At 38.6% G+C, this 26,568-nt stretch overlaps 1 protein-coding gene across 1 annotated transcript in view; it reads left to right on the top strand.

Moving 5' to 3' along the window:
- LOC139716377 (ras GTPase-activating protein 3-like) overlaps window positions 1–26,568 on the top strand; it is a 158,149-nt gene that overhangs the window by 73,753 nt on the left and 57,828 nt on the right. Inside the window, exons 6-8 of the mRNA XM_071627923.1 lie at window positions 4,688–4,760; window positions 20,725–20,801; window positions 24,932–25,039. Coding sequence (XP_071484024.1) covers window positions 4,688–4,760; window positions 20,725–20,801; window positions 24,932–25,039 — 258 coding nt within the window. The remainder of the gene's footprint in view (window positions 1–4,687; window positions 4,761–20,724; window positions 20,802–24,931; window positions 25,040–26,568) is intronic.

The raw sequence follows: 26,568 nt of genomic DNA, 5'->3' as shown, positions 1-26,568 counted from the left end.
CCGTCTTTCCTTGTGGAATAACCATAGTAACCTTTAATCAAGTCAGCAAGAACATCAGTATTATCTATCAGTTACAGTTTAATAAATGATATTAAAGAGAGAACAGAAAAAGAAAAGATCAGACAATAGAGAAGAGAGTCGTGCCTGAAATCACGTTCCTGTGGCTTGATAACTTTACTCAAAGGAATGCCTGAACTCTTGAACTGTAGGTAGAAAAAAACACAGAAAGGAAAAACTACTGTGGGGATGATATATTAGTCATTTGTACAGAGTATAATAGGTAAAGATACAACAGATCTCGCACAGTTCTTCATTGAGCAATTACTCTGATGATTGATATTAGAAATAATGAAACACAGGAAAGACAAATATATGTATTTTGTACACCATAATGACACTTTATCATTATACTGTAGATCATGCATATATACTCTGATGTTGTAATGCAATTTCATCAGCTCTTTAATGGTAGTTTCATATGTACAGCATCTAAAGAGAGCAAATATACTGCATTGTCGTAACGAGAGGTTGAGTAAATATTTTCAAGTGGGGTTTCAGATTTGCCAAAGAACTTGTTTAGAATCACCCCTCTGAGAATGATAACGATTTCAGACTCTCAACTAAGTCTCCTCCTCCACCACTTGCTGCCCACTGCAGTCCATGCCCAAGCTTTATCACAAATTTTATGGCATACCAATCAAATGTTCAGCTCTCAGTACACTTATGTGAGAGAGTATGAACATTTGAAACTCTCCTCAATTCTGTTTTGAACTTAAGAATCCATTAAACAACCTGTAGGAATTTATTGAAACTTGACTGGAAAAGCACCCCCAGACTACACTTGGCCAAGTATAATTTTAGAAATGTGCCTTGGAGAAACTTGCTTCAAGTTTGCTATCGAGACATTATACAAGTGATTGTGAGATACGGATCTCCAAACACACAGTTTCTTGCCAATCTTAAAGGACAAGTTCACCTTCATATACAAAGGGATTGAATGAATGCAACAATATTAGTTGAACACATCAGTGAAAGTTTGGGGGAAATCGAGCAATCCATTCAAAAGTTACGAATTTTTAAAGTATGTGCACAGTCACTGCTGGATGAGAAGACTACTACACTGTATGATGTCATATGCGTACAACCATATAAAGAAAATAAAAAGAGAATTTCACAAAACTTAACTTTCTGAATAAAGTGCACATTTTTTTGACTTGTTACTGACATATGTTAAGTGTAATATTATTCCGCATGCCTTCTGAAAGAGAGAAGTCAAGTATTCTTTTGTTATGGGAGAAAAGTGAAAATATGGTGAATTTTCTTTAATCTTTCTTTATATCGTTGTACTCATGTGACATCACAAGCCATAGTAGTCTCCTCATCCGGCCTTGAGTGAGCAGAAACTTTAAAAATTCATAACTTTTGATCGGATTGTCCAATTTTCCTCAAACTCTCACTGATGTGTACTACTGATATTGTCGCATTCACTCAACCCACATGTCTATGAAGGTGAACTTGTCCTTCAAATTGGTTTGCAGGATTCAGTCAGGTCACTGCTTTCGGCTGTGTTGGTCTTATAAAAATTCACACTAAATTCTGCTGTGATTGCTGCTTTCTGAATGCAGCATTGTACACACTGCTTGTCCAAACCCAGATAACACGTTTTTTTTTGTGCTTTTTAATTATTTGAATTTACTTGATATCTTCTCATGAGATTTTGATTGTTGCATTTTATAAAAGCTAATGGCACAGTGTGATAATGTGATATGTATGGCTCATAGGTACTTTGTATTTGCCCTCTGAAATCTATTCATACCTGAAGGTAATGTCTTTATGGCACTAGAGATTTTCTACTTCTAATCAGAGTACAGCAACATGTGTGAAACACCAATAGTGTTCACTGTCAATAGACACAGGGAAATCATGCATTCCCTTTATGATTAACCAGCTTTCAGATATTTCAATGGAATTCAAAATGACGGCATATGATATGCATAATTAAGTTTAGCACTATACAATGTAAATGTCAAATATTTCATGAACTTTCGTGTTTGACTGAATAGTACATGTATTACAAAAATTATAAACTCAAATATTTTTGGACATATCAAGTTTGTTCCATAATAACTTCATTTGCTATGTCACAAACAATCAATGATCACCATCATTGGCCCAGTGCTGTAGAAAAAAAAAAAAAATCATTGGTAAAAAAAGTTGCCACTTTATTTTATGACTATCTTCAAAGAGAGAAATATTTATCAACTCACCTGGTCTGCTTTGGTCTCATTTTGACTTATAGTATTGTTTTGTGAAAGAATTAAATTTGTTGAATTAATTTTTTTTTCCATGTCTGATTGATTTTGATGAAACATTTGCATGCCAGTGTGCTTCGTTTCACTTCACAGAGTACCCACTAGAATCAACTCGAACATGTTCTGTGGAATCTCACTGTTATGGCATTGACCGTTCACATTCGCTTCGGGATGTATCAATATGCACGCACCACTTGTTCAAGATCGTTAGAAGAATATCGCCCCAGGGGGCAAGTAGTGGTGCACGTGTAGTGTGTACACGTGAAACGTATCCAGTGACGGGGCAGCGCTTTTTCGAAAGTTCTTGCCTGTCCCGTAGAATGTACTGGTAGTAGTGTACTAGATAACATGTTGGATATGAAGAGTTTGATGGCAAAATGGATTAAGCGCCGTTTGCTAACATTTTACAGTTAGTCCATCATGAGATAGAACAAAATAAAACCTTTCCAATATTAAACAGGTCACCTGTAGCATATTAATAAATAATCTTGAAGTTATGATTAAATGATCCCATATTTTCATATTATTTTCTTTGTTTTTAAGCAGGTTTAATCACAATATCTAAAACTGACATGTATGGAGTTAACTCATTTTGCAGTCAAACTCTTCATAATACATATAGATAGAAAGATAGATAAATCAGAAAGATGGAGGTAGATAGATAGATGAATATAGATAAATAGGTATAGATAGAGAAATAGAAAAATAAATATGGATAGATGGGTAGATATAGATAGATAGATATGGATAGATGGATAGATAGATTGATAGATAGATAGAAAGATTGGAATAGATAGATGGGTGGGGTAGATGTTGGTTCTTTTGGATGCTATGAATGCTTAAGTGCTGGCAGAAAGTGTAAGCATCTTCATGAGATATCATACCTGTACTTCGAGGGATACAGAAGTGCATGCGAATTCGTGAAAGGTCGGTAATTGACATCGGAATGTGGAGTGACGCGTGAGTTCGCGATTATGACTGAAAAACGATCGCCCAAATAGGATTTCCTCCTATGTGTGTACATGAATGTAAATCCCAGGTCCTCTTCCGTTACAGTTTCTCCGTACGTGTAGCTTTTCCTTGCAACTAGGCTGCCAAGTTGTGACACGTCCGGTTACCACACGGTACATTTCTGTTGAAATTTGCTCTTTAAATTCCTTCTTGCTTTTCTTCCTGACTCTGTCGGAGAGCAACAATTGAGACAGCAAGTATGCGAAGAGAACGCAAGCCCAGGCAAAAACAAACAAACAAACAAACAAGAAAAAAGGGTACAGGGCATAATCATTATGAAAATATTTTACTGGCATACCAAAAGCCAGAGAAGTTTACGTTGAGGTCTTTCTCAGGCCTCTGCTGGTTTTTGTTATGTTTGTCATTTAATTCTTGTAATTCTCAGAAAAGTTTATATGATAAAAATCGGGTTTGGAATAGCTGAAACATCCTAAAACAAAGTAAAACAAAATGATCATAATAAAATGTGGGTTCCACACTTCATTAGGATCGCTCTGTTTTGGATATCTCGGCCATTTCCAAACCAATTTTCATCAAATAAACATTGAATCCCTCTTGGAATTACATGCTCTTTCATATTTCCTAAGAGGTTTCTCACTATCTCACCAAAAAATGATAAAAACCTGATGTTAAGGCTCAACCAAAACTTTACGATCCCTTTAAAGAGAATGGCATAACTCATCAAGTGCCGGAAACTATATTTTGGTAATTGCATCCTCTTGTAATATATTTATCATGTTTTTATTATTCCTTATAAAATTAAGCGTATACAAATTGTTTTATTTATTTTCTGTTTTCTGCTCGTCCATCATTGAATGTATTGTTTAATTGTAGATTTTACAAAAGCTTCTTTTATGTCAAATCTATCTCTTTAAAATGACTCATCTTGCAAGGGGGATATTAAGTCATGCGTAACATGAACCTGTGAAGGCACCTGCTCATTTTGCCCCTATCGATGCAGTCCCCTTTCCCCCCACCGAAAAAAGAAAAAAATAGAAAGATGAAGAAGAAATTATGAAACAAAGGATAACCGATCAGCCATAGGCAAAGATGAAAGAAACAGAGCAAGTAAAGAAAACTGGTGTGAGTTGAGACCTCCCTGGCAAAACATTCAGTAGAGTTTTTTTTTCTCCCCATTCCGTGAGTCATTTCAGTTGGGCTGTAAATGCACTCTATCGCAGGAAACGAAAAGGAAGGGGGGCACATCCTACGTGGAAAGACAGACACATCGATATCCCTAATTGCAGGATGCACCAGTATTGTTGAACATGTTTGTGAGACTCAAAAATTTGTGAGGTTGTGCTATGATAATTTTTGCTGTGTCATATTTTTTTCCCCTCTCTTTCTTGAATTCTCTTGTCTAGGTTAGAAACGAAGAGGACAAAAGTGAAGAGGAAATCGACGAACCCGCACTTTGATGAAGTGTTCCACTTTGAAGTGAGTAATCAAGCTGATATTATGTAGTGGTCATGAGTAAAATATCATGTGAGCTGACCTTTCCATTATGATATCAATATACTATATGCATGGTATATTACACAGCTTTTCTGCCGTGAGATAAAAGAACTGTGTATCTTCATTCTAGACTTTCCATCCATTGTATGGCATTCGTTGAATATTTTGTGATGGTTTTATTTCTCATGAATTTTACAGATCAGCAGACACTAATAAAGTTAAACAACATGCCAAAATATTGCCCCCTGTAACACAAGTGGGATCTCGGGAACTCAACTTCATGCTATGACCTTCCCAGCAAGTTCCCCGGGTCATAGCACCGAGTTGAGATCCGTCGGGGCATTATTTTCAATAATGCCCTGAAAAGCATTCCATATGTGCATACCATTCATCTTGAATGTACACAACAAAATGCAATCAATAGCATTATTGAAACAAGCTTTATGCAATAAGATTGCCATTGAATGAAATATTACCAGTTCCTCCCCTTATATAGATGATAAATATCATACTTTAGACAAACACACACACACACACACACACGCACATGGACAGACACATGTAAATGCACACTGATAGAGATAAACAGACGGACAGACTGATAGACACACACACGCAATAAGACTCACACACAAAAAAGGTTCCATAATTCATTCTTGTTCGGTGATGGGTCTCGTGCACTGCGTTACGCTGGGTCCAGAGCTATTTGCACACTCACGTCACGTCTTCTTGTTCATTCAGAAACAGCGACCTCACTTTTCCCGTGATTTGGATGGACAAGGATGTGAGAGTACCATCAAATATTATAATAATGCTGAAAATATTCTTTGTGTGCTGTAGCTTTCAGCCTCAGTGGCATCAGATAAGGTAAAAAGCAATCTTTCAAATGGCACAATTTGTGTTTCTACTCAGCTGACACATGCAGAAGCAACTGAACTTCTATGAAGATTATTATATATAAATTGCGAATATCAGCACTATCTTCAAGTTATTTATCTGCTTGTTTTATCAACTTTTGCTGTGGCTTTGATTTGGGTGCAGCAAATTTGGAACTTCCTGCAGTCACAGCATTTCTTGAGGGAGAGTTAAAACTTAAATCAGGGCTGTGAGGTTTTCCTGATTTTACGGAAGGCTCCCACAAAAAGAATGAGATAAATTTGTTTGTAGTGACCATGATATACAAAGTCTCCCTGAAATTGGTAATAGTTCTTTGCCTGTTGGTAATGCACGTAACATAAAAACGTCGCCATGAATACGTCATGGAACTTCCATGATTTTGATTTGTGAATGTTGTCAGCCCTTGTCGGTAAGAATATTTCAGAGTTGTTTTGTTCCCCCCCCCCAAGAAAGAAAAATCATTTCTCATAAGAATGATAATGAAACAGTCAAAGCTGTATGTTGTATCGGATGAAAACGTTCAGACACAATTTACTTGCCTCATTCACGATGGAATGAAGAGACCCCCTTCTGATTCGGCGAATTATTGGATGCGTGTGAACTTGTCCAGCCAGTGACACTCAGAGTGTCGACTCCCAAGAAAATGACATACTGTTTGCTTGTAGAGAGGAAATCCTTCTTCCGGCCGTCATGCCTCTTCTCTCTCTCTTATGCACCCCCACCTCCACCCCCCCACCCCATCCTTGTTACTTGCCGTGTCATTGTCCAGCATTAGCTATGTATCTTTTCCAGGCCTCTTCGTTCTCTCTCTCTCTCTCTTTCTTTCGTTCTCCATCCTCTCTTCTTCATTATTGCACTTCTGTTTTTGTTTTCATTTTTTTTTCTGCATATCTCATATCAGTCCCTCTCTCTCTCTTTCTCCCTCTGTCTGTATCTCTGTCTGTCTGTCTGTCTGTCTATCTCTTTCCCTCTGTATGTGTCATTGCCTCAACCGATGCTCGTATGCCTCCATTTTTTGTTTCTGCTGGTCTTTTTCTGACCGTTTGTGTCTCAGTATATGCCTGTAGAGATGTCATATTTCTGCCTGCATCTATCTTTACCATTTCTTTCTCCCTTTTTTTTCCCTTTCTTTCATTTTTTTTTTGTCCGCTTTGACCAGTCTCTGTCTGTGTGTGTCTGTCTTTCTGTGTATGCATGTCCCTGTTTCTCTGACATTTTTGGAGGCACTATGTTGACCTCCCCCTTTCTCCTTTTTCATTTCTTTGACCTGTCTCCCTCTGTCCTTGTGTATCTCGTACAATGTCTTTGTCGTATCTGTCTTTTTGTCTCTCTTTCTGTGTTTTTGTCTGTCTTCCCTTTTGTCTCTCAGTTTTGTATAGAATTACACATTCTGTCTCCATCTTTCTTCATCTCATTATACCCCTTATACATGAAGTGTTTAAGGGGGTAAATAATAATAATAATAATAAACCATATTTATATGGCGCATATCACAAAATAGATTAATGTCTCTATGCGCATTGAAGGAAAAAGGAAGTAATAAATAGAAATAAGGAAAATAGGCATGTGTGAGAGAGAGAGGAGGCAGAACAAGATGGAAGGGGGTAAATAAGAATGTTTTTATCTGTTTTGTCCTATCTCCATCTGTCTTTGTGTATCTCTCACAATGTCTTTGTCCTGTTTATCTTTCTGTCTGTTTGTCTATCTGTTCGTTTCTCTCTGTCACTGTTTATACTCTGTCTCCATATTTCTTCCTACCTTTCCCTGCCTTTCTCTTCATCTACATCCGTACCACTGACTGCATCTTTTATTCTCTATCATTTATATTAATCTCTCTTTCTCTTCCTATACATGTATGATACCACCTCCTCGTAATTGCTGTAATGTCTGTGTTTACAAAGCCGAACGTTACTATTGTCTCAACCTCCTAATGAGTTCTGTTTTAATATGGTGCATAATGCAATAAATTCTGTAGGTAGGAATTAAGACTTTTTCTTTATTCTAATTTGTCTGTGGGAACAAAATGGAACATTATGCAATTTTCATTCTGCAACTTCCAATATTACAGCATGGCATCCATTATTTATTACTGTGAAACAAAACATTTTGTGCGTGCATAAAACTTTTACAAATTTCACGAGGAGGCAAGATTCCTGGAAGCAAAATGCAAGTGATTTTTTTGTCTTTTTTCTGCACAATGCATTGAATGCCAACGGCACTTTGCAAAAGTTTTATGCCTTGAAAAAAGCCGTTGGCTCCAATTTACAAAAATTTCGTGCATGAATGTTTCTGATTTTACGGCATTGTCCAAGAAAGTATATTCTTAGAGATTAGATCTTGATCCACAACCCAATTTTTCTTTTTTCTTTAACTGTGTTGGTGTGTCTGGGTTTCTGTATATACCCACTCCTTCTTTCTCTATGGTGTTTTCATATCTGCAGTAGAAATGCCAAGTGGACTGCCCGGTCTACCACATGGTGAATAATTCCCCTTTTCCTTTCCTGTCTTATCTTGGGGGGGGGGGGGGGGGGGGGAGGGGGGAGGGAGTAGAGATATGTGGCTCTATAGCCAACTCTGCATCTGGGTCCAGTGCGGAGAGACTGTTGCAGAATTCTTGAATAAACATCGCACCCCGGCCTAAGAATGATTGAGCGGGATAATTTAATCTCGGGCTCTTTGGGGAGCTGGAGCAGAAAAAAAAAATTAGGGAGGGCGAAAAGAGAGTGTGAGAAAAAAAAAGCACGTACGCAAAACTGAGCTATTCTCCCACACCTCTCATAGGCTCTGCACAGCTGGACAGATTTAGAGAAAGAAAGAGAGAGAAAGGGAGAGAGATGATGGAGAGAGGGAAAGAGGAAAAGATGTATAAAGAAAGAGCGAGAGATGGAGAGGGAGAGAGAGGATGGGGGATAGAGAGATGGAAGGTTAGGGAAGGAGAGGATGTAAGATGGAAAAGAAGAAGGTGATGAAGAAAGAAAGAAACAGAGATATCAAAGTGCTCCAATACCCTGGAAATCAAATGTATGTACAGGTAGAATACACAAAAACAGCCATAATTCACCTGTGATAGCCCCTGAAAGTATACATTTTTGACAAATCAGATCATATCTATCTAACAATTTGGCACTTGTGCTTTGTGCGTTAAACTTCTGCTCCATAAGCGCTGGTACTGATGTGTGCGCGTTCTAGCTATACACATATGTTTCTACGAATGATATCAAGATTTTATGTCGATTGGTCAGCTGATTAAGTGTGTGCATTGCATATGACTATTGTTTAAAAAAAAAGAAAATATCAATAGCACAATTGAAGGGGTCGGTGCAATATAGTGCTAACCCACACTTCTGTAAAAATTGAGTTACATGCATTTTCATAATCCTTATCCTTCACTCTAACATCCGTGAAAATATCATATTAGAATTCAACCAATAAGATTGTAAAAATGCAAGCATTCATGTTTTATTAATGTACAATGTATGGACTTTCCAAACATTCAACAGCGATTATCTCAAAATGACTATTGTGTGGGTTATCACTATATTGCACCGACCCCTTCAATTGTTTGATTGCAAGGTTTATCAACTAGTCTATTTCAAGTTGCTTTTTATTTTGTATCCATGCTTTAAAAGTTACATTTAAAGCACAATAGATAAAAATTGGAGTGACAAAAAAAATCTAATTATTTTGCAGACGGCATGTCTCAAGTACACTGTATGTTCTACAAAAATAGCAAAACATAATACTCATGGTATTTGTACACTTTAAGAAAGAGAGGGAGGGAGAGGAAGATAAAGAAAAAGAAATGGGGGCGGGGAGACAGAGAGAGGGAGAAAAAAAAAGGGCAGAGGAAGAGATGGAAAGAAAAATGTGGAGATGGAAGGATGGGAGCAGCTAGGCAAAAGCACACAGATGTGAACCCATACAAGAAGCATGGCTCTCAGTGAAGACTAGTCAGCTAGCCAGGAGCTTCTGGAATTAAACTGATGATACCAACAAGCTATCAAAGTTAGCGCACACTCAAGCTTGGATAAATAAGCTCAGGACTTTAACTTAGTGGGAAAATTGAAAATCAAATCAGAGCACAGCACAGACTTTTTAGTAGCTCTGTCATGAAGCTGATGTTTAAACCCCTGCAGTTTTCTTCTAATGGAAAACTGAATGCGACTTCAAGTAACAAGTGACTTTAGCAAGTTTGCATGAATTTTGATATTGATTTGTAGCCATCACTTCATCATGGAACTAGAATTATGGTCATCATCTCGTCAAGTGGCATTCTTGGCCATATCCCATGTATCCAGAATCAAAAATTGTTTTTTTCTGTGCTGATTACTTCTTCAAAGAGGCATATTTCCTGGCAGTTGTTTTGCTGTCATAAAATAGGACATTAAAATGGACTGTTAATTATTAGTACAATGTATATTAGATAATTTGATTCACTATCCTGATTTTTGCAGTAGTGTTCACATAGTCTGTACATGCAGAACTTACATTGGACATGTACAGCTTGGCAAGATCATCATCAAACTTCAAACAATATCTGGTGAAAGTCACCTTCATTCATAGTGAAAGACCACAATGAAAACTTCCTGCTCGTGATGATTCATGACCTGGATTATTCTCATACTGTCAAATTGTTTCATTTTCTGATTGCAATTTGGATGTAGAGTGTAAATCATCGGTTGAGAAAGAAAGATAAGGATGTTGAGTTGCCACTAACGCCATTGACTATGGGAACCTTAACGCCCTTTATCTTACTCAACCGACAAAATGAGAGTGCACATCCAGGGAATGAAATGAAGATGCTTCCAGTACCATACAGGCACCAAAGTTTAAGATTGGGATGAACGGGAACTCTATTTTAAAAGGACTAACCAAGGCAACATTCCTAAAATGTGATATGTACTTTGACTGCCTGTGCAGAATGAAACACTGATTGAACTAGATGATTTATTTTTAATTAATTCTTTGTAGAGAATAGAATCTAGTTGTGTTGAAATCATCTCCAAAGGCAAGACAATCCAATAAATACTCATCAGAGTGCAGCCATGCAGCCCTCAAAATGAAGAATCTTTGCCAGGCATGGAGACTGTTGTGAGTGAAGGAAGACTTGCAGAACTCAAGCTCAGGATTTGTTGATCTTCTCATTCAGCAATGGCTGATTTTCGTCAAACTTTGCTGATGTGTTCTACTAAATTGCTGTATACACTCAATTCATGTTTGGGAGATTTTATTCCCCTGTAAGCATTGGTGACTGTAGATAAAAGCGAGTTTCAGATCTGCGACGCAAACGCTGAGACGACGCTATCGGCAAAAAATGGCATTCTGCACATACGTGAAACAGCTGTTTCCATAGTCCAACCCAGGAGGAGGCGTCATCTTGGTGTTCATGTTGCAGATCTAAAGATCGCCAAGGAGCGAAGAGAAGACCCCTATGTAATGGTTTCCTCCTCCCTGGAGGCATGGGTTGAATGATCACCTGATCGTGTTTACAGGAAGATGATGGTGATCATGTGACAGAGAGGTAATGATGATCATGTGACGCTTGAGAGATATGCATCGGTGATGCCTATCAGTCAGTCAACACTGGCTAGTCATGTTTGAAGTATGGCGGGGGGGGGGGGGGGAGGAAGAAAAAGAAGAAGCACAGGGGAAGAAGAAGAAGAAGAAAAAGGAGAAGCTGAAGAAACGAAAGAAGCAGATGAAGGAAATGAAAAGAAGAAGTAGAAGCAGGAGAGAAAGAGGGAGACAATTGTGGGAGAAAAGTAGGGAAAGAAGAGGAATTATGCAAAGAAGAAGAGGAAGAAGACAAAAGAGGAAGAAGAACAAATACAAGAAGAAAAGGAGGAAGATGGAGAAAAGATGGAGAGAAAAGAAAAATTCAAATATGGAGGAGGAGAAGAAGAAAATGAAGGTGAAAGATGATGCGAAGAAGAGGATCAAGAATAGAAAAGCCAAAAGAAGGAGTAGAAAAAAAAGATGGAGGGGAATAAAAGAATTAGAAAACAAAGAAGAAGATTCAAAAGAAGGGGAGGAGGAGAATGTAAATGAGAATGAAAGATAATTTTTGGCATTGGGTAAGGACAAAGTTCACAAGATAGAAACTGTTCTGGAGATTCTGAATCAAAGTGAAGGGTGCTGTGTGGGAAGCATTTGATGCAAGATACTGTATGTAGGTGACACTTGTTGAGAATGTGAAAACAGAGAAAGCCGGAGTGAAGGGATTTGTATCCACAATTCTTATGAATGGCACTTCACATTGCCAGTGATTGCAGAGCTCGACACTAACTTTTTTTAATCTGATGACCCTCTTAAATCTCTAAACTTGAAATTTGGTGGCCCAAAAAAAGAAATGTATCTGCCCAAAATGAAAGGAAACAAAGCAATCCATTTTTAATCTTAGTTGCCCAATCTTGCAACCAAAAGATAACCTTTTTGAAGACTATGGTGGCCCGACATCAATTGTTAGTGGCCCCAGGCCACTGCTAATGTTGAGGCCTTAATTACCTTCAGTGTGTTATAGTAAATAGGTAGAGTGAAATTTGCGTTGTGATTGGTTGGATAGTATCACGTGATTGTGCAAAAATTTGCTATAGTGGCATGACCGTGCCACTATAACGCTTACAGTGTGTGCCTACGCTTTATGTATGAAGAGATTCGCGCAAGGCCTAGGGAGGGCCGAGGGACGTAGTAAGACAAGGCCAAGCATTTCAACGTATATGCGCGCGTAGAGCTCTGGACGCAAAATGTAAGAGTTTATAAGCGAGTCTCCTCTGTGATGTGCAATATGAATACACGGCTGTACTAGCGTCGCACGCTTGCTGTGTACGTAAACTATGGTATAGGTTCCGGTTAACTCTGTGTGCAACAAGTGCAGTGCCAGCGGTACGGTGAGTCTTGTTAGATCTAAATTAGGGCCTAGACCTACGGAAATACATGTAGATTGAGGGACCTGTTTACTATAACAATTAGTGCATGTTCTGTTGATGCACCAATACTGGACTATAGAACTCCAATTACTAAATTATCCCTCGTGCAGTTCTATTCACCTCAGCCTGCGGCCTCGGTGAAACAAAACAGCACTCGGGATAATTTAGTATTTGTCGTTCTCTAATCCAGTATAGTGCATCATAGAGCATGCACTATCTGTATAATGTCTTCAACATGAACTTACAAAATTTGCTCTTCATTTTCTCCCCTAGAAAAATGCCCAATAAAAAAAAAAAACACACAAAACAAAACTGAATAGCATTAGATGTCTCATGTAAGCCATGGGATATGTAAAGAGTGTCAAAGAGGAAATTATCGCGGTAATGTTTCCCACCGCAGCATGATGTTTAACCCATCAAAGACTAGTCCCAGTATACTTGGGCAGGTGTCTATGGGAAATGTGTGTTACAGCAAAATCAGCCAGTCCTCAATGGGTTAAGGCACATGCAATAGCCCTCACCTGTTATACCATGCAGGTGTTGAGCAAAAGGGAGGTATTGAACCTTTTTTTATACCAATACTTCCGTGCTTGATTAATTGTCTCATTTTGCAATCTCTATGTTTTCATTAAAATATGACACTATTGCTAGTGTTCATTTTCAGAGAAAAATTGTTCCTTACTCTTTATTCCTATAAAATGAAAAACATAACATTTCTTCCTCCTATGTTTGTTTAATAGTATGCCTTGATTCTTCAGGGGTCTGTATGCTACTACTGGTATGATGGATTGATTTTCTGGCTTTTTTTTCCCCCTACTGAGAGTTAAAAACAGAGCACAGGCTGATATATTCATTGATGATTATATTCTAGGAAAAAGGGGCCTACTCCTTTGATTGATGAATCATGATAATATCGTCTGTTGGTGTGTGTGTTTGTGCATCTGTGTGTGTGTGTGTGTGTGTGATGTTTGCAGGTATGGTGCGATGTTTGTGTGTGTGCACATTATTTAACAAGTGTTTCTTCTCGGTGAGTCATCATTTAGCCTTTCTTCTGCGTTATGTTGTGAGAAGACATTAGATCATGACTACTCAAATTCAGTTCGTAAAGAGACTGAAATGTGAGTGCTTCTTGTACCCCCCCCCCCCTCCTCCAACAACATGTACACACCAAAACTGACAATAACAAACAGAACAGAACACAAGGCTAGCAAAGATTTACACAACTTGGGAGCATAGAAGCATAATATTGTCTGGTGCAAAGCAAAGATGAATATTAGGTAATTGATTTCTTTTTTTTTTTTCAAGTGAAATGTACAAGAAGTGGCTTGTTTTGATTTGCACACACACATATAGCTGTTTTTTAGGTCACCTTTATTTAGTGTATTGTGTATGATTTTGTTTTTGCCTTTGTTTTGTTTTTGTCTTTGTTCATGTTTTCTTCTTTTTGTTTGTTGTTGTTTAGAGAGGGAGGAGTGTGTTTTGTGTATATGCCAGGGCTGCCAACATTTTGAGGATATTCTGTAGAGCAATCAGGAAAATATTCGTGCGTTACATGCATCTGAAAGGGCACAAATGAATCCCAAATTGGGGAAATGTTCATGTTCTCTTTAATCCAGACATAAAGAGGTATAATGGAATGTTTCTAGGAAGCACTCTGCAGAGTCACAGGTAAACTGCATCGCGTTTGGTCAAATATTGACAGGAAAGAAATATGTACCTGGTGGAATTGTTGACATACATGGAACGTCATGCTGGGATGTCCCTATGTGTGTTTGCAGGTTTGGTTGATAGTGGCTCCTGCCCAATCGGACTTAAAGGCATTTGATTTGTTCATTTGGTACAAGAGGTGATGATTGTAAACCTGGATTTGGATCTGGATCTGAATCTGGATGTATACAGTGCAGGACCATTGTGGTATAATGCACCAGAAAGAGACAGGGTATTTAGGAAATGGGTCTTCATCAGCAGCCTTGAATCTTGCCACTGTTTCAGAGGTTGCTATGGTGTCTAAAGATGGTTCCAGTCCACCGTTGTCTTGTTGGAGAAAGAATTCTTACACTGATCTGTATTTAAGTTTTGAACAACATAACACCTACTATGACTTTTGACTTGCCTTTTTGCTAGGTTAGTTGTCCCAAAGCCAGTAAATTTCTTTGCTGTGATTTGTCTTTTTGGTCTTGTGGGTCTAAGGAAATAATTCACGAGGAGGGTTGGTACCAACCCCCCCCCCCCCACCACCACCACCACTTTGAAGTAGGAAGAAAGCCTTGTGCATCTCTGCATTGATGCCGATGTATGAAGATTGAGGATGCAACTGTGATGCAACTGAATGGGGAAAATATTGCAGTTTCCAATAGTATCTTTGGTCTGTAGATTCATCATGGAATAGTTTTATTCAAAAGCCGTGCACAAACACTGATCCCTCTACCGGGGAGTGGGTTTCGTTTCTCTTCCCCCCAAGGCCTGGATTGTATACGAGTGTGCATTTGTGTGAAATCTGTGCGTCTTTAGAGAAACAAGGGACACGGTATTTAGTTTCTCAATGGTTTGATAGATGAGAGGAAGGGAGGGAAAGAGACAGAAAGAGAGAGAAAGGGAGAAAAGGAAGGAAAAAGCAGAAGAAGAGAGTGAAAAGGAATGGGAAGAAGAGGAGAGAGGGAGGGGAGAGCAAGATTGAAGCAAAGGGAGCAGTGAAATGAAGATGGTGCGCGTGAAGAATAGTTTTCCCGGTATTAAGCACTGATTGAACAAATCACTTAAAGTGTGATGGCGGAGAGGGGAGCTCGATTTCATCTTGATGGAGAAGGCAAGAGGGAACTCTTGACGGCGGCTGAAAGCTGCTATTTCCTCTCCGTTTTCTTCCACTTTCCAAGGCAATCCGTCATGTCGAGGCATGCTTGCTGATGGCCTCGGAATATTGTGGATGTGGAATATTGTGGATGAAAAAAAAAATATTGGCTGTTTTATTGGAACAATATGAAAATGGTTCTAGCATCCAAAGGATTGTTCACCGTTATTCAGGCGTGTCATTCACCGCTCTCTTAGGGCCCTTCCCCCTATTCAAGTTGGTAGAGAAACTGCTGAACAGTGCCTTTGAAAAGATGGTGGGGTTATCTTCCTGGATATTACCATTGCCATGAAGTGTTTGATAATTTGATGTTTGTTTGGGTCTAGGGCAATTGCCCCCTGGACAGTTACCCCAGATTCTTCCCCTGACCATAACCCTAATCCTAATCCTGAATCTAATCCTAACCCTAACCCCAAATCTAACCCTATACCTAATCTTTACTCTAACCTTATCTCTAACCAGTATTTAGCCAGGGAGTAATTGTCCTCCGGGGGTAATTGCCCTGATACGGTTTGTTCACCATTACCAATCAGTTAGTCTTTTTTTTTTTCAAATACTATTAATTCACTTCCATTCAAACAATACATAAAAAACAACAAGCAATTTGGTATAACTCTACATCGCAAAAATAGAAAAAAGTTCTTTATTATGTACTATTTACACACATTGAAATAAACAAATTAGTGAGGTAATTACTGAAAACACACATTTTATTTTTATGCCTCCGCCACGAAGTGGTGCCGGAGGCATTATGTTTTCGGGTTGTCCGTCCGTCCGTACGTACGTCCGTCCGCTTTCGTTTACGCGATAACTTGAGTAATATTTACTGGAATTTTACCAAACTTGGTCCAAGTATGAAGTATGATGGGGCAACGATTTGATAAGATTTTGGGTGAAATCGGCTAAAGGTCAAAGGTCAAAGGTCAAAGGTCAAGGTCAAGTCATGAAATTGTATCCGTTTACGCGATAACTCAAGACTGTATAGAGCAAATTTCACCAAACTCTGTTGGAGGATGATATTTGATGGGACAATTACTTGATTAGTTTTTCAGTGAAATCGGACAGAGGTCAAAGGTCAAAGATCAAGGTCAAATCCTAAAATTTATCTGTTTATGTGATAACTCAAAACTGGATGAAGCAGCTTTCACCAAACTTGGTCCAAGGATGATGTATGATGGGACAATTAGTTGAGTAGATTCTATTGACATTGACAAGAGGTCAAAGGTCAAAAGGTCAAGGTCAAATGCTAAAAATGTTGCTATTTCCCCCATATCTATGCAATGCCCGCAGTTATTTTCTTGAAACTTAGTGTAGACATGTACTACTGCGTAAGGATTCTCCAGAGGGAGTTTCATGTCATAAGGTCAAAGGTCAAAAGGTCAAAGGTTAGGTGAAAATGTTGCAATATCACTTTTCTCGCAAATGGTTCAATGTATATCTTCATGGAACTTGGTACATGCATGTACTGACTGGCAGGGATTATCTAGGGAATTTAAGGGTCATGGGTCAATAGTCAGGGGGTTCAAAGGTCAAGGTCAACTCCTCAAAATGTTACTATTTCCCTCATATACTAGTATATGCAATGATTGCATTATTAGTTTTAAAATTTAATATATGTACATGTATTACTTGATGGAGATTCTCTTGGAAATTTCCAGCCAGAAGGTCAAAGGTCAAAGGTTAAGGGTCAAAGGTCAGGTTTGAATAAAAAATATATATATTTTGTACTGTAATTACACTCTTTCTTCATACCTTGAAAATTATACTCAATGCATAAACTTATGATAAGGTCGGTCAGAAGTCAAGTAAAAATTTTCAATTCCCCAAATATGTGTACCTGCACTCTTTAATAGACAATTATAGCAAACCCAGTTCGTGGAAAGTGAACATTCAAGATATTTTTGACAAACCTGTTATTTCGATATTTTGCCAGTTATGTGAAACTGTCATCACACATTGTGAAGACATCGTACTATACACCTATTGGGAGAATCATGCATTATGGCGGAGGCATCAGTCGCCTTAGCGACATTTCTAGTTTCATTAATGAAATGAAAATTGTGCAACAAAATTACCAACACAAAAAAAATGGAAGAATATTATATGTAGGACTAGCAGCCCATCATCCAAACAATTCTCCCAAACTACTTTTCCTTACAATGTCTACTTTTACTATTCTACAGCGAAAAAACCCTCCATATTCACATCCCCCTTCCCTCTTTCAATCCGAATGTTGCCAGACAGATATCTGCCATTCCTCCCCTCCCCCAACCCCCAAAGTCCAAACATCTTCCTCCCCTCGCCCCAGCACATCGATATCCTCCTATCCTCCCCTTCCCTCCACAATTCACTTCCTGTTTTTTCGCCATTTTTTTCTTTCTTTTAGTTTAATCCTTTTTTTTTTTCATCTGTTTTCTTTTCATCATCATCATGTCATCATAATTGTCACGTTCCTCTCCCTCTTCTGCTCATATTCATCTTGTAATTAAAGAGTCTTGCCCGACTTGCCAGGCGCCATCGTGTGCCAAGAGTGGTTAATGCAACAACAATATACTGACCACAAATAACAACATCCAGAAGGCGCGGTCAGACTGGCAAAAGATCGAGAAGATTAAGTTCGTGATCTTTAAGATCTCGAAGTTTTTCCAGTGTGACCGCAAACTTCCCGCAAAACTTCTTGCAAAACTTCTCTCGAAACTTCCTACTCCAGCTAGGGATATTTCCCTCACCCCGTCAAACTTCTCGATCTGTTTGCTGGCGGTGTCTCCGAAGCATGAGGCCATTGTCATGTACAGATGTACATTGTTACGTCATAATCACTAGCCATCCGATGGTGCGCTCCTTCTTCTTTCTTGCATACGCGTTACCAATGACTCAAACGTCTTGATCCAAGTTTGGCTGCCAGTGTGATCGCCCGACAAAAGATCGCGAAGACTTCGCGATGTTAAACTTCTCGATCTTTTGCCAGTGTGACCGCGCCTAGAGTAAACCTCTTTGATGTTTTCATTGTACCACAGTATTTCTTATTCACTCACACTCTCATGCACACACACACAGACACACAGACACAGACACACACACACATACAAATGTGCACTGATAGAGAAGAACAAACAGACAGACTGATAGACACACACACACACACACACACACAATAAGACAATTATCAGAGTGATAAAACTAGACAAACTCTTCTGTATATCTCCGTTGTCAACATGATAATTGGAGAAGATAGCGTGTCATAATTGTCATAGTTGGTATCACTTTTAAGAGTAATCATGTGTATGAATGTTGTTGTTGGTAATTCTGTTTCTTTTAAATATATATCAGGATGATTGGTGGCGATGTCATTGTCATCATTGTTCCAGTTTGTTCTCATAATGGTCCTCATTTTGTAGGTGCTTGAAGCTAAAACATAGTTCTTGAAAATGCTCAAAATTCATCTTCCACCATTTGAAATTAATTGGCTTGCAATACATGAAAAGGGTTTACCAAGAAATTCTCCCTGGCTGATGCAATTTTAACGGGACGATGAGTTGTTACGGAGTATTTTGAGATCAAAGGTGTAGATTAATCTTGATCACAGGTGAAGACTGTTATGTAAGAATAGTCTTCCTTGCTCAGCATTGTGGGACTGTAGGTGATTATATGATGATTGATCCTGCCCTTGTATTAAATTGTATTTTCCAACAAGCTGCATGTGATTCACTATGATGTGGAAGAGCGCTGTGACCCGATTTGTCAATTATTGATAATTGATTATGAAAAATAATGTATCAACCGTGATCGGGTAACTTCATAGATTGTGGAGTTCCAGGGAACATTCTTGGCTAATGTTTCACATTATTGTTACACAAATAAGATTGTGTTTACATTTCTCGTGCATTCGTGTACATTGTAGAGCAAAAGTCGACAGTTTCGTAGGCATACAAGAACTATGTTTTGGCTTTAAGATAACATGTAATGGGGCAATGACTACAGATCATCAGTGACTTACTGCATATTCATGAGTGCTTAGAATTGAAAAAAAAAATAGACTGCAAACACATTAATTTTATTCCATTATTAAACAAAGACCACCGTATTGGCTTTTCTCACAAGCCATTGATTGGTTTTTGTTGGAACTATTAAGCTCCATTTTATTTTTTTAATTTGTGTCTTTTGCCTGCCCAATCAATAGGTTGATCACTGATATATCGTTTCTTCCTGCTATCATCCGCATTATGTTTTTATTGTCTATCTTTCACGGCTAGATATTAGCCCAGTATTGTGTGATGTGCCTGAGTTAACTAGGGGATTACATGCATGGTGTTGTGGTAATAAGGAGTGATTAGATCTAAATGATCACAATTAGTATCAATTTGTTGTTAATATGACAACTTTTTTTACACCAGAAAACAATTTTCTACCTGAAAGAAATCAATATGTCATTAATCAAAGGAGTTTCTGAAGTTGTTTAGGATGCCTTGCACTGCCAGCAGTGCCAAGTTGAGTCCGTTCGTCATGATTGGTAACCATACCAACCGCCTCCTGCAAGATGTGGCACTGTCGATGTTTTAATGAACTGATGAATACCCCCATGCTCAGTATAAGAGAGATGTGCCAGTATTTCAGTGCAGGGACAGAAAAAGTGTTTTACTTTAGTCTACAGGATTTCCCATCTGTTTGTGCCCATTTAAAGGAATTTTTAAAGTTTTGGTTGAGATGGGACTCCAATTTGTGTGTGTGTGATAATGAAAAACTGCTTATGAAATATGAAAAAGCATACAATTTAAAAGGAAGTAAAAGTTTATTTTATAAAAATCTGTTTTGAAATGGCTGAGATATCCAAAAATAAAGTGGTCTTGATAAAAGTTTGGCCCCAACTTTTATCAGATACATCCATTTCGTTTTTGGATATCTGTAAAACCACATAAATACTATAAAACCAGATTTTTTTTTTTTTTTTGCGTGGACAAAACTTTCACAAATTTTGAGAGGAGCCAAAATTTGCGGAAGTAAGATGCACACGATAGTGTTTGTCTATGCATTGAATGCCAGTGGGCGATTCGCAGAAGTTTCATGCCGCGAGTATTTCTGGTTTGACTGTGTGTTTTGTGTGTGTGTGTGTGTGTGTGTGTGTGTGTGTGTGTGTGTGTGTGTGTGTCTGTATGTGTGTGTATGTGTGTATCTACAATTGTATCTGCAGAGGTGTGAAACACTATCATAGAATTCAGGAATCTGTTAGAGAGTACTAATTTACCAAGTTTCTTCTGATTCATTTCTCTCTCTTCAGTTACAAAAGAATAACTCATATGTGGAGAAGAATCATTTCAGCCCTCCAGAGGAAGACATCTGCAAGACAGAGCTCAAGTGAGTCAAAAGGGTTTACTTCAAAGAACCATGCAAAGAATTGTACACATTTTTATATACCCCAACCCTAAGCATGTCCCACACACCAAAACCCATGCATGCAGGTATGTATAAGACATGCATACATACACCTCCCCCCCCCCCACACACACACACATACAGAGACATGCATACAGAGCTTAAGTTCTTCCTTACGAAGATCAACTGTTGCTGTGGTTGATGGCCTAATGGGGAATATAGATAGTTATAAAATATAAGATATAAACATAACAGGTAATCATTTATCATGGAACAGATACTAATCAAATGATAGGTTGAGAGCATACGCATATGACCATGCATTTATTTTTCCAACACATAGTTTTGCTTATGACTGGTCATTAGCAAAGTATAACGACCGGTCATTGGCACTTTCATATCGCGCTGACGTCCATGCGAAATTTCATCGTTTTATTTGCTCGCGACGAGGGTGATTAATCAAACAACAAGGATCTGTTTCGTCTAATAAAGCAAATAATACACATCATTTTGTGCAGGCATTAGTATAATTGCCCTCGGATACTTGGTACCATCGAAACAGTTCAAACGCTCTCAGCTGTTGCGTTTGGTGTGTTAGACTGTTCCAAAGGTTTCTTGTGTGGGTAATTCCTACTGATACCCTCACTGATGTGCATTGTTGGTATATCGATAGACACAAGAGTAAAATTTAAATGATTGATTATCATCTGCAGATTTTTGTAGCATACATTGTACATGTACCAAAAAAGGAAATGGACTATGCAGGGTGCTTCATAAACACTTGCCGGATTGTCCGGGGCAAGTGAAAGTCAAATTCGTACAAGTATTTTTGAACAGTGATAACTGCAAAAATTTTTGAAGCCACCTTTTTACCTATTCCCCTAACAAACTCACAAAGTCAACCCTACAGAAGCCCAAAGGTAATGGCTGTTTAGTGATGTAACACTTTATTTCAGCAACTTTCCACCACTTTAAACTGAAGAGCCCACAATGCAATGACGACACTTGATCGGACCAAGTTTGTTACTCAGTGTGTGCTGTTTATTTAAATGATCAGTGTTTCATTAAGCTCTTTACTAACACATGATTTTCTACAGTATTTCCTTATATTTTGGACTTTCTTTTGGGCGAGTAAAATTCATGTTCAGGCAGGTATTTTGCAGCATATTTGAAAATCTGCTTGCCCGACCGGGCAAGTGGTAAAATAAAGTTATATAGTACCCTGCAATGATGCATCGTCTCATCAAAGTCAGTTTGAGGTAACAAAGAAGTTGGCTGGAAGCGAGGCTAGACCTGAAACAAACGCCCCTTCCCAACTTGACATTGCATTCAAGTGTTTTTGAGCATTGAGTTGATGATATCCCGAGGGAGTTACGCCATTCTTCCCCTTCCCCTTTCTTTGTCTGTCTCTCTCTCTCTCCTTCCGCTTCACATATCTCTCCGTCTCTCTCTACACATTGAAAGGTGACCCAGCAAGTACATTCACATTGTCACACACCTACGCGTGCACACACTCGTCGAATATCAAATTGTACTCATTTGCAACCAGGGGTAAAGTAATCAACCGGAGGTAGTCTACACTTCATTTATATTGCACTCAAACATTCTCCTGTGTTTGTACTTTCGCAGACCTTGAACATAGCTTGGACTTGATTTTTTTTTTTAAAAGAAGAAGCAAAAATAAATACAATTCACAGCAGAATATTGTAAAGTACCAACAGGTTATGGGCATATGTAACCTACGAAAATCGGTTTCTGAGATTCATTATGAGTGCTAGTGCTGGAAAGGGTGTTGAAAATCTTAAACCAAACATTTCTTGTCAGCGTTTTTTTTTTTTTTTTTTTCCAGCAAAAATGCGATGTTATTTGTAGTAGTATTCCCCATTGGATGATTATGAACAATCAAATTGTTTGAAATAAAAAAAAGTGATAATCTGGAAGTTTCCCCAGACTGTCTTTTACATTTTGAGAGTAGCTTTGCTGATGTAGATGCTCAGGTATTATTTAAGGCTTTACAGTATGGAATTGCTGGAAAGAATAAAAGCATTTAGGGATGGGGGGGGGGGGGGGGAGGGGGAGATGCAAGACAGAATAAAGAACTGAGCAACTCTGAATTAGAGCTGCACACAGTTGCACTAAGGGCAGGAAATGAATGTCGGATTAATCTAGCTGTGACTGCCTAAAACTACCCTCTTTGAGATTTACGACTTGCCGGGTGATGCCAAGTCTTCTCTTCAAAGTTTCTATTTTTTTTCCTTTCTTTTAATGGAACTCGCTTGCCTTGAAACTGTCATAAAAGGCGAGAGAAAATTGCCTGGGTTTGTGATGTCCATGTTTAACATTCCGTGCACATCTAGTGCTAGCTTGACTGTGGCTCAATGGGCATTAGACCTTTTTTGGAAGAGCACAAATGCAGACACTGGGTTGCTAGTATTGGCTACCAAGTCTCTAGACAGCTGTAATAGGTCAAGGTTGATGAATGTCATACACAACAAAAAGGGAGAACAAAGGGATAGAAGAAAATGAGACACAAGAAAAGATATCCGTATTGAACGCACACATACATGTATCTTTCAAGGAGTCACAGAGAATATATGATTCATTTCATTTCATTTCAGTTCATTTTATATTTCGTCACGCTACTGGGCTTGGCCAAATGGCTTCTTTTTTTTTAGCCATTCCATGAATTACAAACATATGCATAGAACACAATTCAGTTATATAAAATACACATAAAATGTATGATGCATGCAAAACACTTAAATCCTTCATATATTTTGTACATTATGTTGTTACAAAAATAAGATATGACTGTGATGGCAAGTGTAGCTATGCCAAGAAGTCTTTTACTATTTATGTGCCACGTTCGCACGTCTGACTCAGTCGACGGCGTGTCAACTTCTGCTCAAACCCACAAACCCGCCCAAACCAATCGATTTAATTGCCAAATGCCGCAGTACAATGAAAGCTTTTCTCGAGCTTCCATTCGTCTCCCATATAGCTTGCATTTTATGTGGTGATTAACTATCAAGTGGTGTTCCCTAATAGATTTGCATGTAAATTCTAAGTTTCTGTCACTGTTTTGTGCGCAAAAGTCATGCCTGTATAGTAATGTAGCTCCTGCCTGGTCATTTCAAAGAAAAGCAATCATCGATTTGTCATACAATTTTCATCAAAGCAAAGCTTCTCATTTTCTCTACAACTCTGCTCACTACATGTCCAGCTTGATAGAAATCTGTTTAGAAGTTACATAGCTTAGAAAAACAGAATGTTTTCTCAAAGTATGACTACTTTGTTGTCTCAGAATAATGTGGCACAGAGGGGGTTTCATCCATGGCACATAAAGAGTTAATGAGCAACAGGCACCAAAAAATCTTGGGTAGTCTTTACCATCTGTGTATCTTGCTGGAAGTACAGTATGATGTTCATAAAATCTTAAATGTTTGTGGTCATTTGTACAACTGTTTTAGAATTGCCAATATGAAGATGCAATACTTGAATTTGATTAGCTAGCCTTTTGAGCAAAAGTACCTGTACTGCATGTCATTCTCTTTAATATTGAATATCAAACACACACACACACACACACACACACAGGAACAAACATACCATGGAAGTTCTGTTTTTATGTAGAATTTGTGGAAAAGTGATTTAAAAAAAAACCCAAATCAGGTTTAGTTGTGTCACAATATCATAAAAGGAGACATAATACAACTTGTATGAAACCATACTTTGGAAAATGAATTGAATCCTCTCTTTTAAAAATGACAATGACAACAACAACAACAACAACAACAACAACAAAAATAATAACAACAACAACAACAGTAACAGCAACAACAACAACAACAACAACAGCAACAGCAAAAGACAACTTGAGCAACGTGGTTTCCTCATAACCAAATTATGCTGGAGTTCTGATTTGATTTATTCTTCAGCAAATTTGATAAAAACTCTAGAGATTAATTTATGGCTGGTCCTTAAGTGTGACATCATGTATTGGGACATCCAATAGTTTCATGACAGTCTGGACCAAATATGGACTGTTTTTCCCCAAGAAGAGCATTAGTTGTTCCTTAACAAGTTTTTTGTTGTTTCCTTCGCCTCTACAGAATTGCCCTATGGAACTCTGTCTCGGGCCTGTCAGGTGATGTGTTCATAGGAGAGGTGAAAATCCCCATTAGTGCCCTAGACATGTCAACGGGAATGCACAAAGCATGGTATGTGTCACTTCGTGTCTTCTAATTCAAAGGGATTGTACAGTACTGGTTGTGGTGAGGATTCAGGTTTATAACATTTTTTTTTGGGTGAGATAATGAGAAATCTCTTATGAAATGTGAAAGAGCATGTAATTTCAAGAAGGATTCAACGATTATTTGATGAAAATTAACCTTGAAATGGCTGAGATATCCAAAAAAGCAATCCTGATAAAATTGACAGGCCACGACTTTAATTAGGATCTCTTTGTTTTACCTTGTTTTTAGATATATGTCAGTCATTTCAAAACCGATTTTCATCAAGTAAACTTTTGAGTCCCCTTAAAATTGTATTCTCTTTAACATTTCATAGAGTGGTTTCTAAATATCTCGCAGAACGTTACAAGCTGAATCCTCACCTCAACCAGTACTGTACAGTTCCTTTTAAAAAACGAAACGAAACAAAACACAGTAGTCTCCATGTAACTGACGACTACTGTTCTTGCAAATTTGAATGTGTAGGACAAGTTTGCGAGTGGTTCAATATGTGATCAAGTACCTTATTGGTGGAATAAGATGCAAGTTTTACTGTATGAGCTGGAATTTTTGTGAACAAATCCCCTTGTTTTTATAACACGTTGAGGGGAAATGCGTGTTGTAGCAAAATCAAACCGTCCTCCATGGGTTAAACTGCAACCATTCAGTCCATCTGATGTGTAGTCTATGACGAGCCAGCTTGAATGCGTGATCATCCTTTTCTCTCTTTCGTGAAGTAGCATTTCTTGTGGCAACAACCCCCCCCCCCCCCCCCCCCCCGATCTAACGTGGGCTTTCTTCTTAATCCGTTGAGGACGGTTTGATTTTGCTACAACATGCATTTCCCATAGACGCCTGCCCGAGTATACTCGGGAATCGTCCTCAAGGGGTTAACCTTCAGCTTGAGCAGTTCAGGTCAGTGACCGAATTGTTTAGGCTCTAGTGAGGGTTGATGGATACCGTTGTTTCCCCCACCCCTCCCCCCCCCCAAAAAAAAAAAATAGAGAAAAAAAAAATGGTGGCAAGAACCGCATTTTTCTGTGCCGTGGATCACTCCCATCATTACAGCAGGACGCGGGAAGAATTTTCTGCTCGGCCACGGGGGGAAAGCCGGCCCAGTTGTGCTCAACTCCCCGTGGAGCGATTTTACATGTGATGCGATTTACACGCGTAATTTCCCTTTCGGCCGACAAGCTTTGCAAATTAACCACTCTTTAGGTTTGCTCTCATCGTGACATGCTTTTATCCCCCCTCACTCTCTCTTTCTCTCTCTCTCTCTTTTTCCTCCCCCACCCCCCTGAACGCAGAGTGTTTACTGCTTGGCTACTAGCATAACTCTTTTTTCGATGCTGGAAAAAATATGTCATCATTAGGTTTTCGGGCTATTGTTGCGGAGCAGCCGAAAAGAGTTTGAAGGATGAGATGGCGTGAATGTTTTGCAGGGATAGGAAATTTGATTTGATTATTTCATATAGCCTCTGGATGACGACACTACATTTGACAAGACAGAATTTTTA

This window comes from Diadema antillarum, unplaced genomic scaffold (genome assembly GCF_040938485.1).
Source record: "Diadema antillarum isolate AM-2024a unplaced genomic scaffold, OU_Dant_1.0 scf00000064, whole genome shotgun sequence".
NCBI classification, from domain to species: domain Eukaryota; kingdom Metazoa; phylum Echinodermata; class Echinoidea; order Diadematoida; family Diadematidae; genus Diadema; species Diadema antillarum.
Note: the sequence above shows the minus strand (reverse complement) of the source record. Positions and strands in the feature narration are given on the sequence as shown.